We start from the raw sequence: 14667 nt of genomic DNA, 5'->3' as shown, positions 1-14667 counted from the left end.
TTAAAAGTCTTATCCACATTATTCTGTTGCAGAGCTATTTTATAATTGCTGGATTGATCGTCACTTACGTTAGTTTTGTGTAGGGCAATAGGGCTACGTGTTGGTTCTGTGACTGAAGCCCGTGTTCCTTTCCCTAGATTGCCTGTGCAGTGTTTGCTGCCCTTTTACACTTCTTCTTCTTGGCGGCCTTCACCTGGATGTTTCTGGAAGGGGTGCAGCTGTATATCATGCTGGTGGAGGTTTTCGAGAGCGAACATTCCCGTCGGAAGTACTTTTATCTGGTGGGCTATGGGATGCCTGCGCTCATCGTGGCCGTGTCGGCGGCAGTCGACTACAGGAGCTATGGGACAGACAAAGTGTGAGTAATGGCTGTTTGCTGCCTTTCTTCTCTCCCTCTTTTCGGACCTACTCAAGGTGAAAGTTTTGGAATCTCTTGGTGTGGATTTCCCCCCACAGCATTCACTAAGGGAACAGGAGAAGCAACTTAGAGTATAATTCAGTGTATGTTTGGATATTTGGCCGTGAGGTTAAAAAAAAAATTCTTGAAACTCTGAAGCCATTTTAGAGCGGCATATTTCTAGATCATAACCTCCAGTAAGTGTAAGAATATTAATTTTTAATCGTTTTTCAGAGGATTCAGATGTGTGCCACACCGCATGAAAACTGTTTTCAGACCACAGAGTTTCTCCTGACTCTATTGGTTCCTCTTCATGAAATGACAATGCTAGTCCTGGATGGATTTTTATACTGGCAGAAAAACTGAAGCAGAGGGAGAGTTCGTGTCTCTTCCTCTTTTTTTTTTTTTTCCCTACCTCATTATTGGAGTATAGTTACACAGCTTGTTTTTAATACATCTTTAAATTGTTAAAGCATGTTTATAGAGATGAGAGCACTTAAGGAAGACATTTAGGTAGGGTGTGATGACCTACAGAACTGGGAGGCAGAGGCAGGCACATTTCTGAGTTGGAGGCCAGTCTGGTCTGCAAAGGCAATGTCATTACAGCTGGGGCTAAACAGAACCTCTTGAAAAATACCGCAAACGACAATAACAAGGAAGACAACAACGGTAGAAAGAAAGAAAGGAAGGAAGGAAGGAAGGAAGGAAGGAAGGAAGGAAGGAAGGAAGGAGAGAGGAGGGGAGGGAAATGAGACAGAGAAAGAAAAAGAAAGGAAGGAAGACAAAGAAAAGGAAGTATTGAAGTTGGAGAGATGCCTCAGCAGTTAAGAGCACTTGCAGCTTTTCTAGAAGATCCTAATTCAATTCTCAGCACACACATGCTATCTCACAACTGTCTATAACTTCAGTTCAGGGAATCTGGCACCCTTATAAATGTAGGCAAAACACCACATAAAATAGGCAAATCTTTTTTTAAAAAAAAATCAAAAAAAGAAACGAAAAAAAAGACATTTGTTTCAAAAGATTTTCATGACAACTGAAATCCCAAACAACAAATAAAAGTTTCACAAGTAAAAGTGCAAAGAACTCTTGGTAGAAGACCAGTACTTTTATTTTAGGTGTAAACAAAAGAGGAAGAATAAAATCAGAGAAAAAGAGTAAGCAGGACCCTAGAAACAGAACATTAGGACTGAGGATCAAGGAAAGTAAGAGAACGTTCCATATCAGCTTTTCAGAGTCAGTGATGATTTATGTCAAAGATAATGCTTGTAAGATAAGTACCACAGAGAAGTCACTTGATTGTTGGCGGAGTTTTTCTGTCCAGAAATTGCTCTCAAATAAACACAAAGAGGCTTATATTAATTGTAAATGTTTAGCCAATAGCTCAGGCTTATTACTAACTAGCTCTTACATTTTAGGTTAACCCATAATCCTTATTTATGCTCTGCCATGTGTCTATACCTTTATTAGCATGGCACATTCATCCCCTGTTCCCTCTTCATCTGGTTGTTGACACTGGACTCTGCCCTTCTTCCTTCCTTCCTTCTCTTACTTAGTCTGGCTTTCCTGCCTCACCTTACTCTGTTCAGCTATTGGTTAGTCGGGTTCTTTATTAAACCAATCAAACAGACATATATTCACACAAGGCAAAGGGATATTCTATAGCACTTGATCTTTGCAGCAGCTACCTTAAGACAGTGCTAGAAGCACAAGCCAAATCAGAAGGTTTGAAAAATGTCAGTTAGCAGAGGCTTCAGATATTATCTATTTCTTGAAGTAATCTCACTGAATATACTGATTTGTATAATGACAGTAATGGAGAAATTTTAAAAATTGTGTCACATGAGCTCAGAGGCTCAGGATCTATGTGAGAATGCTTGCCTAGAATGCAAAAAGAAAAGCAAATGTGCTGTGGGACAATGGTCTGTACCATGTCAATTATATTTTAAATAAATGCTGATTGGCTAGTAGCCAGGCAAGAAGTATAGGCGCACTGATCAGGCAGGAAGAATTCTGGGCAACGAGAATTCTGGGAAGAGGGAAGTTTGATTCTGCAGTCATGACCCAGCCACAGAGCAAGCAAGATATGACTGCCTTGCCAAGAAAGGTACCAAGCCATGTGGCTCACATAGACAAGAATAATGGGCTAATATAAGTTATAAGAGTTAATAAGAAGCCTGAGCTAATGGGCCAATCAGTTTAGAACTAATATAGACCTATGTGTGATTTCTTTGGAATTTAACGATTGTGGGAACCAGGCAGGACAGAAACCTCAGACAACAAAAACGTTGGAGAATTTTGTAAAAGATGAAGCCTAAAGAATGTATAGACTGAAAGGAAATTGAGTTGAAACAAAATTAATGATAAAAAATGGTTATTTCTCATTTGTATTTAATGCACAAAGACTGAATGCGAGAAAAGATTCCCAGGTAATAAAGAAAAAGATACAAAACAAACCATAGCATCAGACCTTAACTGAGTATGGTAAAAGTAACTTTAGAATTCACCACCCCCATGGTTAAATTGTGTAGATGAGAAAAATCAAGCATATTCATTCTGACTTGTCTATCATTATAGAGATAGATATAAGCAGACATTGGATATATTCTCCAGTTTATTTCAAATGTAGTTGGATTTACTTTTCTGATGATAAAGGGAAAGAAAGTAAGGAGTAATGTACATGTCTAAGCGTGGAACACTTCCACAGGTATAAGATGCAGACTTTCTGTGGAGTGAAGTGGTGAGGTCATGTTAAGTGAAAAAGAGTTTTGAATAGCTTTGAGATGAGCATTATGGAAAATGTGTTAAAGAGCCAATTAGACATTAATAAAAAGATTCTGAGGCAGCAGTGAAGGCTGTGTAAGGTGAGATAGCATCCATTTGTACAGAAGCTAATAAGCCAGATTTCATGATGAAATTTCTATCAGAAACCTGAGCATGCTGGCAATAAAGCAGCTTGCTTCCCAGAAATGGATATTCATAAAGAGGGAATGACACAAAGAAGACACCAGAATTACTGAGAGCATAGTTAAAATAGGGCATGTGGTGCCCGGACATCAACAATACACTTAGAAGGAGACTATTTCATTTCTGGTGTGTTCTTTTTTTTAACACAGTGACAGGCTATGCTGTCTCTTTCTATGTAACCATTCTTTTCAGGCTTGATGTTGTAAATTGCCATCAAATCTGAATTCATTCTGTCAGTCCCAAAAAGAACCATGGGATCAGACTATGATTAGCAAAATGATAACCAACGTTGCTTGTAAAGATTTTAGAAAGAGAGGCATTGAATTCATCATAGGCCCTCTTTTTTCTTCTCAAATAATGTCTTTATTGATATAATTCACAGGCCATACAACTACTCCTTTGAAATATATTCTTCAAGTATCCCAATACTATGGACTCATCATCACTAATTTTAGAATATTTCCACCAACTATTAAAAAACCCATTTTCTGCCCCTTCCCCTGGATCACAGTATTGTGCGTTTTGATTAATGCATTCTCCCCCTGAAATGTAAAGCTGAGTGATATCATCGTGAGTGACCTTACACTCTTTCCAATGTTGTTCTTAAACAGTTCCCTCTTGTTTATTGAATGTTCCCGGTTTTCTTTTGGTGTTTTTTCTGTGTTTATCTTTTCTCCCAAGTTATTTGCAAATGTTCCTCTTACTGAACTGAGTCAAACTGTTTGCTTTGTGTTTCAGTCATTTAGTTTGAAACAAATGTCATTTTCTGGATAGCATAAATCTGTCTTCTTAGAATCAATAGTACATGGTCCCTAGTGATTTTGTTAACACTTTGGCCATCATTCCTTTAATTTCCTGCCCCATGACTGGTAGGTCTCATTTACTGACATTATTACTCTCTGGGAATAGCGACTAATTTATTTCCCAGGCACGACTCTAAACAATCCTTAATTTCTCAGTTATGTAATTAAGATTTTCCCAACCAAAAGCAAAATAAAGAGATAGATGAAAGAAGGCGGGAAAGAGGGAGGAAAGAAAACAGAAAAATCTGGTTCAATTCTATCACTAGCAGGCAGAAAGCAATTTATTGTTTATCTTACATTTAGAAATTGTTCACGAAGATGACTGACTCAAAGATCTGTGGGCAAGATATATTAAACTTCAACATTGGGGGAGATCACTGAACCCAGTATCTGCCTATGAATGTTTTTCTTCTTAAGGAAACTTTTTCAAAAGATAACTGTTATTTTGTGTTAGATGTTTACCACAGAAGCTGATATGAATGTATCATGTTTCTATTTGGGCCTAATCAAGATATCTTCTTAAAAAAATTGTAGTCAGTGGGAATTTATTTATTTATTTATTTATTAATTATTTTGGTCTGGCATTGTAAATTGAACTTGACTCATTGCATTTGAGGCAACCACTCTAACACTGATTTAGACTGGCAAGGCACTGGATTTTGACTCAACTCCTAATACTTCTGCATTCTATAATTTGATCTTCTGTCCTTGTCTTTCCTGTCTCTCTAATTGTTGTTGATTGCTTTTACTTTAGTCAAGAAAATGATCTGACTGTCCAAGTACTTGCTAACTGTGTAGCTTTTTTTTTTCTTGTGTAATAATGCAGCAAAGAAAATTTTTAGAAGTTATCAGAAATGGTTGGAAATATTCATAGAACTGGCAGAAGATATTTAATGGAGAAACCTTTTTTTTCCCCATGTACCTCTTAATTAAGTTTCAGGCTACATTTATTTCCAAAAACAATTAGAATATGGGTATTTTCATCTAATATAAATTCTCATAATCCAGAAATGAAAGATATTGCCAGCTATGTTCTAAAATACTTCCTAATATCTATAAAGTAAATGCTTACGTCTTGGAAATTTCATGATTCTTAACTGTTAATCTAATTTAATATTTATAGTATATCCAGAATAATTCCAATTAATGTATTACATTGTAGTGTAATCTAAATTATAGATTTCCCCTTTCTCTCTTCTTATTTTGCTTAATCATTTCATTATAGTGATAATGAGGTTTTACATCTGAAGCCTTTAATGACAGCAGCTTACATTTCTAAGAAAAAGACTCATACTGATGGTAGATGATGAATTTACAGATAAAATTGTCTTGTAGGCTAAATAAATGTTATTTTGATACAGATAGAGATAGCTATCATATTCCATCTGGCTGATGGATTATGATGTGTTTTTCTATGAAATGTTATTAAGCTCTTAAATTTATTATGTACAGAACACATACTCATGAACAAAGCTTGCATAATTTGATCTTAAGATGTTGTTTAGTTTTCCATCAATTTGCAATGCTTATAAAAGAGTCATTATCTTCTGATGTTTGTATAACAAAATCTTTTAATTTGATTGACATATACTCAAAAAATATACTTATAATAACATTAGGATTTAATAGCATGATGTTTTAAAAATTCATTTAAATAACCAAAAATATTTTAAAAAATAACCCTCGGCTTGTGGATCACAAACCTATATTACACTGCTAATAATGAGCATATATTTCATTTTTGCTTCTGATCTTTTATGCTTTTATTCTTTTGGAGAATGAGTGATGCTAATTTCATGGGATACTGGAAAAACATGATTAGAATGGAGGTTAACAATAATTCAAAAAGGACTGTTCTGAAATTCAGTTTTAAATACTCTGATTTTATGACCTGAAACAAATCAGTTCATTTAAAATTTATCAAAATGTTATGAAAATATAAACAGTTTAAACAGTTAAAAGCCTAAATAGCATAAATTGATACATTGAACCTTTAGTATGGTCTCTAGTGTACAACCAAAGGGAGAGTGGACAGCATCCTGAGTGTCTTAGAAGAAGAAGTAAAACAATGAGTAACAGGAAGGAGAAGGAAACTAGAGGGTGGTGTAAGAGATAAATTGTGGGCTAGAAAATTGGTACAGGGATTTAAAGTACATGGATTAAATCAAGAGCATTCATAGCTTATCTGAAATCCATGGATAGCAGAAAAAGAGCCAAGCTCTTAGAAATAATTGACATCACATTGCAACCTGACAATCGCTAGAACGCCATCTCCTAATCTTTACATTTGTTTCAGCAGATTACTAGCCTGGAATAACTATAAAGTTTTAGTCTATGTTAAATAAAAATCACCACATTTATTTCAGTTTATCAAATAACTTGTATATAGAAAAACAGTCACTGATGGTTGTCAAAACAGTACATTATAGGATTATCCAATTACATTATAGTATTATCATAAAAAAGAGACTCTAGGAACATTGAGCTTCACAATAGCTGATGGTTATATTTACTTTATAAATTTGTTCCAATTTCTAATCACCAAAACCCTCTCAGAAAAATGTGTGTGCTGCAGAATTTATTACAGCACATGGAAAATCATTCTTATTTTAACTGACACAAAACATTCAATGAATTTGTCATCAGCTATGTGTCTGTTGGATATGTGAAATAGTATAACCAATGAGGAAGTACTTTTCAGTTATATTACAAGGTAATATGCACACAGTGTATATATGGAGAAAACATGTGTAAGCTTAAATATTATTTTATTAATAACTATGAGCATGCTTTCTGTGCATATGTATTGAAGACTAAGGTTTTGTTGTGCCACCATGTTTCATTCATGAACAACTTGATATGAAAATATCATTAATTTTGCTGTCTAATAACACCAGTGTAACGGCGTAATTAAATGGAGGCAGTGGAGGAAGGTCATTGGTTAAGTAATAAAGAAACTGCTTGGCCTCATAGGTTAAAACATAGGTGGGAGGAGTAAACAGAACAGAATGCTGGGAGAAAGAAGCTGAGTCAAAGAGTCGCCATGATTCTCCCACTCCAGGCAGACGCAGCTTAAGATCATTCTTGGTAAGCCAGCTCGTGGGCTACACAGATTATTAGAAATGGGTTAGGTCAATATGTAAGAGCTAGCTAATAAGAAACTGAAACTAATGGGCCAGGCAGTGTTTAAAAGAATACAGTTTCCGGGTAATTATTTCGGGTAAAGCTAGCCATGCGGGTGACCTGGTGCCGGGAAAGTAGCCCGCCGCTCCTATTACAACACACCAGAAAACTCTTTCTGGTTACATTTGAAGAAAATAGCCTTGGTAATCTATACTTCTTCAGAAAACTTTGGATACTAGTTAGATGTATGTTTGATTAATGTATTATTCCATAATATAATCCAACACCTCAAAGCCATTTGTTGACACTGTACTCCAGATTATGATAAGGAACTACAGTCTGGTGGTGTGACTGGTTCTAAACACCATGGAACATGCTTTATATGGTGGTTGTGTCTTTGGGTTGGTGACCCTGATGCTTTTCCTAAATACATAACTGTCCCCTTAAAGGATGGGGTATGAAAATAAATAAAACAATTACCTGTAGTTTAGTATGTAAAGATGGTAAATTAAGCAGTAAATTTTATTTTGTGTTATTTTTGGAAATTAATTTTTCTGTGATGTAAAATATTTTTTTATTTTTCTGAGTTTACATGAAGGTAGTTATTATTGAATAAGTGATTGGCTTTTTAAGGGATCATGATATCAACTTCCTTACTAATAATTTTAATGCTATGTCCTACATTTTGGAGAACAAAACTAGATGAATATAACAATTTATCTTTGTGTCTTAGCACTGATTCTTTGGAATATTGAAATCAATGAAATTATATCAATACAATAAGACTTCATCATGTAAATAGCGATCTGTTATTGCCTTTTGAAAACTAATACAATAAGAAAATTTTAATGGCACATTTGTGTTTCATTAATGAAACAAAAGACAAGGCACACGTGGCACATGAAAAGTGTTCCTTTGACTTCTAGACTGCATTTAGTATTGAGCAAGAAAGAGGTAATATGGCCAGGAGGAGTCTTCTTTTCACCCATAGGTCATGTCTTTTCTTTTAGTTCTTCTAAAAGCACAATTCAGAGATTGTAAACAATGGGCTGAATATCCTTTAACAGTACAAAACCGAGGTGTTTTAAAAAAAAACTACACAAATACTGCCTACCAAAACAACCAGTTTTGTTAGGTAAAAGTTACTTAGTAGATCTCAGTGGTTTTCAGATAAACCATTTTCTTTAGAAGTACATTTGACCACTTATAAGCTGAACTTTTTGTGTTTGTTGTAATAGATTGTTCTTTTAGCATGCGTCTCACTAATTGACTCTGATCACCTCTTAGTCAGTGGTTCTGGATTTTATCTCAAGAGCATAGGGGGCAAGAGTTTAGAATACTGTGGGGTGGGCACATACCTGGCGAAGCATGACTGTATAATACCATTCTTCACATTAAAGTCAAGGATGATTCTTTTAATATTGGCACGGTGAATAGAGCAAGAACCGTGTAAATTTTGAAGGTGGGTAATCAGAAAGAAATGAAACTCAGAACGCTTTGCAAAAGCCAGCATGCAGCCAAAAACAACAGCAGGTATGGCCATATGGCAATCAAATTAGAAAATGCATTCTCGCCACACAGATTCCAGAGGATAGTAAAGCACAGCCAGCATGCAGGGATGATGTACTCAGTGCGTGTCAAATTTCACACTGCCTCTTCCACTGTTCACTTATAAAGAGAATTTGAATAATTTTAAACAAATAGATATTGAAGAATTTTCTTAAAGGCTAAAAATAACATCTCATTTTCCTTCTACGTTTAAAGGAGAATTGTTAAGCCAAGCACATATTTCAAAATAAAGCATTTGTTAAGCTGTTATTTCTAAAGAAATCAAGCTTGGTAAGGATAAGGTTAATGTCATTATGTTATTTAAATAAAATATGTGAAGATATTAAAGTTTTAAATCAACCTTAATCCAAAAAAATCACTCATAACGTGATTGAAGTTAAGGCTGTTTTTTTTTTTTTTTTAACCTGGAAAAGCTGTTTTCTAGAAGATCTTGAAATACATTTTTCACATGATAAAAATTATTTGCTGAAAATGTGGTTTAGTTCTTAGATGACCTCTCGAAAATTTTGTGAACTATAACTTGAACAATGGAAAGAGAAAGAGACAGAGAGAGAAAGGGAGACAGAGACATGGAAAGGGGGGATACATCTGATTTAATGTGAATAAGTGCACTTGCGTTGTTCTTTATTGCTTTTATGGTAAAGGAAAATCTAGTTTTGTAAAGAACCTAGACTTTATGGAAATCTCTCTATTCATTCAAGTCACTCACATACAGACAATCCTTTAAGGTATGACAAGCTAGCTTACGGTGAGAAAGAAGACAGAGGTCCAAGGTGAAGCTAGATCTCTCTGACTCATATCTGTTCATAAGCAACACTACACCCCTCTTTTCTATGATGAAATGTAGCTGGCATTCTTTTGGGCCACCTACTAGCTCTTAAATCATGACATGGAGACTAATTATTAGTTATGAATGCTCAGCCTTACCTTTTGCTCCTTTCTTGCTAGCTCTTATAACTTAATTAACCTGTTTCTCTTCATCTGCATTTTTCCTTGGGGCCTTTTGCCTGCCTTCCTGCCTTCCAGCCTTCCTTCCTCCCTCTCTCCCTCCATACTTCCCTCTCTCTCTCTCCCTCCCTAACTTCTTTCCTTCCTTCTTTCCTATGTTTTTTTCCCTTTCTTTTCTTTCTTCTTCTTTCTGTTTACCTTACTTTCCTGCAGTCTCCATGTGTGTCTGACTTGTGGCTGCCTGGCTTGTGACCCTGGGCAGGTCCCTCTCTTTCTCCCTCATTCTCCTCCTACTTATTTTCTCTTTACCTACCAGCCAAGACTCTCTCTCAACCACCTAGCTATTGGCCATTCAGCTTTTTATTAGACTAGTCAGGTGCCTTAGGCAGATGAAACAAATACAACACATCTTTATATAATTAAACAAATGCAGCATAGATAAATGTTACACATCTTTACGAAGCTAAAATAATTTTCCTCGCCATAAACAAATGTAGCATATCTTTACATAATTAAAATGCTTTCCACAATAACAAAATGTTGAAGTATAAGAGCAAAGAGATAACTAACTGTCCAAAGAAAGAAATGGCTAGTAATTTAAGCCCTAATTGCTTAAATAAATTGTATTTTTCAAAGCAGAATTCTTATGTGTATTTGAAAAACAATAAACCATTTTGTCTAGGTAGAAATGATGAACTAATTTTCAGTCTCTTGCTTGTCTGCCTACCTCACTGCTCCAAAAATTAGTTTATATAAATTTAAGGTAAAAGATGATAGCCATATGCCCAGAGATTGATGTGTGGTGGTGATTTGTTTTTTGCTTAGAAACACGGCTACCAACCATCTTAGGAAAATGTAAAAGTTATAAAAAGTAGAAAAGAACAAAGAAGCAATAATAACTGTCTCTACTAGTCAAGTGAAAATAAAAACTATTAGTATTTTTTGTTTGTTTTTGAGACAGGGTTTCTCTGTGTAACATCTCTGGTTGTCCCGTTACTCACCCTGTAGATCAGGCTGGCCTCAAACTCATAGAGATCCACCTGACTCTGCCTCCTGAGTGCTGAGATTCAGGTGTGTACCACTACCACCTATCTACTTTCAGTTATTTTTAAATAAAACATATAGCTAAAGCCTTTGGATTATCCACTCTGCTGTCTCTACTCTCCTGTGTGGGATAACCCAACAAGAGTTAATGGGTTTTTCTAATCACTTCAACAAATGTATGTGTGCAGCCATGAAAATAATGAAGTATGTACATGTGTATATATATATATATAATATTGTTTTATTTATTAAATACATATATTTAATAAAGAGACGATATTAATATATTTCATAGCTTTTTCACTAAACAACTAGTACTTCTTCCTTCCTCCTCTTCTTCCTCCTTCCCTTCTATCTTTCTTTATGGTCCTAGGAACTGAGCTCAGAGTCTTATGGGTCATTGACTTCTATCACCAGCCCTCAATATATATTTTAAATGATTCCCTTTGGCAAACATAGTTCTACTCTAGATTAAACTTTCATACAAATTTATCAGATTAAAAACAGTATTTTGTTTATCAGTTGATTATTGAAAATATATATATAATCCTTTCATGGTAATGTTCTGCTATCCCTTCGCTCTTGAACTTAACAGTTGTATAATCAGCAGCGTATCCAAGCCCTTGACTATAAGTTAAAAGCACATAACAAAGTGATATTGGGTATTTACCAGTGGGAGTGCTCCTTTTTTAATTATGCCTCAAATACTGCAAAATAGCAAATTATTCAAGATATTATTCTTAACATCAAATAATTTGTTCAATATTTGCATTAATCTTCCTCGTAACTAGTCGCTTTCACTTTGTCTTCCTGTCACTGTGAAGAATGGAAACATAATTTCTCATGAGCTTTACGAAGTGGAGGAGTACTAAATGCGGCTGAAATTAAGTGATTAATAATTTACTTTTTAGGTCATGAATCAACTTCTTCAGATGCTAAGGACCACTTGTAACCCCAGAAGCACGAGGAGTAACAATGCTCTTTTTAAGGCATCAGAGCTCTCAAAGGTTGGCTGCCCAACCTAATTAAACTTCAATCTTCTGATACCAAATTTATTTCTTCCTTGTACTGAATTTCCTCAGATCTTCTTGACAGGAAAATGTCACTTTGCCTGACAGCTGATAGACAGCTTATGTAGCACTGTAATTGGAGAGAAAAGGATAGCTTAAAGCTACTGGGTTTAATGGCTATATGCACGGGTTTTTCTTTTCTCTCTCTAAGGTTTCAATGACAGACACAAAAGGCCTTAGCAAATAGGCCTGATGCCATTTTTCCCCCTGCTTTCTCCAGGGGTAATTATCTTACTCCATCAATAGCGTTGTCAGAAATTGGACACATAATTCAACATTTAAATGAACAAGCAATGTAATATTTCCTGTCTCCCCGTGGAATGCTGCTCCACTTGCATTCTTCTCTGTCACTTGCTCACTCGTGATGTATGTCCTATAGCCAGTCCTTGAATGGCTTCTCTCCCTTGTGTTTCACTGCAGATGCTGGCTGCGACTTGACACCTACTTCATTTGGAGTTTTATAGGACCAGCGACCTTGATAATTATGGTGAGAACCCCTAATTAACTACGCACTCCCCAGGTCACGAAATAAAGCTTCCACTATCCGTGTACTAACTGTCCTAAATTTACATAGGTTAATTTGGGGAAAGCATGTACTTATATGACCCTACATAACTCAAGCAATTAGACACCCATTATAGTCTACTTTTATATTCTAAAATAGTTCATCAAAACCGGTAGAAAAGGAAAGAAAGCATTTGCAAGAGTAAATGGCTTCTTGAGAATTTAGTGCCACGTAGTCCATACAGCTGTCTAGACAATTGAACAATGATTACTTTAACTTTGATGGCAGCATATTTCCCTTCCTTTTCTTTGGGATAATTGGAATTGAAAATAAACAGGAACTAGAAAAGTAGGCAAACACGTGACCATTCCTTCCAGTTACTTATTTATTGATTGATTCATTTATTTATGTAAATCCTCAAGACGTTAAAGAAAGATTTTACATGAAAAAGGCACAACTAAATTAGCTAGCTGAGTGTTCTGGAATCATGCCTCCTTTTACATTTATATCTGAGTAACCCCTTTATTTTTTACATCGTTTGTCCCAATTTAAATGAACCTGTTGGTATCATTACCATTACAAGCCTAGGGCCCACAAGATCGTATTGCAGGTTGAAGTGCTTGCCACTAAATCTGAGGAACTGGGTAAACACCTATTGTCCAAAATCAATCATATTGACTATTAATATGTGAGAGACCAGAAATAAGTCTGTAGCAAAATAGCATTTCTGGAAGTAAAAGAAAGAAAGGAAAGAATCAAAGAGAGTAGGATGATGACCCTGGACATCCTTATGTCAATATAGAACTGCCTTTCCCACTAGTTGCATTCTGTTTAGGTTAAGCTTTTAGCCACTTAGCGATATTTGTTTGTGTATTTGTTTCATTTAAAGTTTTCTCCTTTCATTTGAATTTTACTTTTGAGACTCAAATCATTGATAGAGGACCATGATGCTGTATTATGGCGAGAACGTCAATGGAGAATTTAAATGAACTTTCGTGGTTTGCAGGTTTTCGTGGTACCACAGGTCCCCAGTGGTAGAGTGTAGAAGCTAATCAGTGGTTCAAGTGCAAGTCAGCATGCGGCTATTTTTTTTCAGCAGTGGTTCTCAATCCGAGGGTTACTATCCCTTTGGCAAATGTCTGTCTCAAAATAATTACATTATGATTCATAGCAGTAGCAACATTGCAGTTATGAAGTAACACTGAAAACAACTTTACGGTTGTGGTTTACAAGAACATGAGAAACTGTACTAAGGGATTGTAGCATGACAAAGGTTGAGAACCACTGAATTATAGCATTCACATAAACTGTAGCTAATTTTTACCAGAGTATGTTCTTTTAAGCTAGAGGCATTTTTCTGGCTTTTGTGGCGTAACAATATCACGAGAGACCCTGCTTGCAGCTTAGTCTATTGAAGCATCAGAATTTAACCAGCATTTTTTAATCCATTTGACTTATGCATTCAAAATGACTGAGGTTGGTATTTGTATTCATAGTCAGGTGTAGCAGTGCGTATCTGTAATCCTAGAATGGATAGTCAGAGTTTGAAGGATGACCAGATGTGCAAGGCCAATCCTGGTCTCTGGAGTGAGGTATAGGCCAGCTGGGACTATATACTGAGGCTCTTTCAACAAAATAAATAAAAGAAAAAAGTATGTATATGTTAGTAATTTTGCATCTTTAAAAGCACATCTCTAACCTGGCGGACTGACCAACCCAGCAACTACCCAGGCACAGAACGGGGGTTGAATGTTGGTCTCGCCAATAGGTGTTGGGGTGGAGGGAGCACGGTCCTGTGGTCCAGGGCTACAAGATTTTCAGGACACAGGGCAGCAACGGGGTGTCCAGGAAGCATCTTAGCGAGGGCTCCATGTCTATGGCATAGCAAAGACTAGAGGCCTGCAACCAAACCAATGATTCTTTATGATGAACACCTGCATGTAAAGATGAATGGATAAAGGGGTTTACTGAATGATTCCCCGTGTCACAGTGCATCTTCCATAAAGAAAATTTCTCTTCTTTCCTTTTTTTTCTTTCCCATTTTATCTTAAATTTTTTTTATTTGGGGGGAGAGGGTTGCAGGGGCAGAGGATGGATGAAAGGACTTGGTAGGTGGGTGGGATCGGGATGCATGATGGGAAAGACATAAAGAATAAATTCTTTTTAAAAATTTAAAAGGTGTGTCTCTAATAACTAAAATGAAATTTGTCTATAATTAATCAGTCTCGAAATATGTTCATA

General features: G+C 35.9%; 1 protein-coding gene across 20 annotated transcripts in view; it reads left to right on the top strand.

Moving 5' to 3' along the window:
• Adgrl3 (adhesion G protein-coupled receptor L3) overlaps window positions 1–14667 on the top strand; it is a 745864-nt gene that overhangs the window by 650811 nt on the left and 80386 nt on the right. For all 20 annotated transcript variants that reach the window (XM_026785275.1, XM_026785272.1, XM_026785262.1 and 17 more), the window contains 2 exons: window positions 138–358; window positions 12342–12408. In XM_026785275.1, the coding sequence (XP_026641076.1) occupies window positions 138–358; window positions 12342–12408 (288 nt within the window). The remainder of the gene's footprint in view (window positions 1–137; window positions 359–12341; window positions 12409–14667) is intronic.

This window comes from Microtus ochrogaster, linkage group LG1, assembly GCF_000317375.1.
Source record: "Microtus ochrogaster isolate Prairie Vole_2 linkage group LG1, MicOch1.0, whole genome shotgun sequence".
NCBI lineage: Eukaryota > Metazoa > Chordata > Mammalia > Rodentia > Cricetidae > Microtus > Microtus ochrogaster.
Note: the sequence above shows the minus strand (reverse complement) of the source record. Positions and strands in the feature narration are given on the sequence as shown.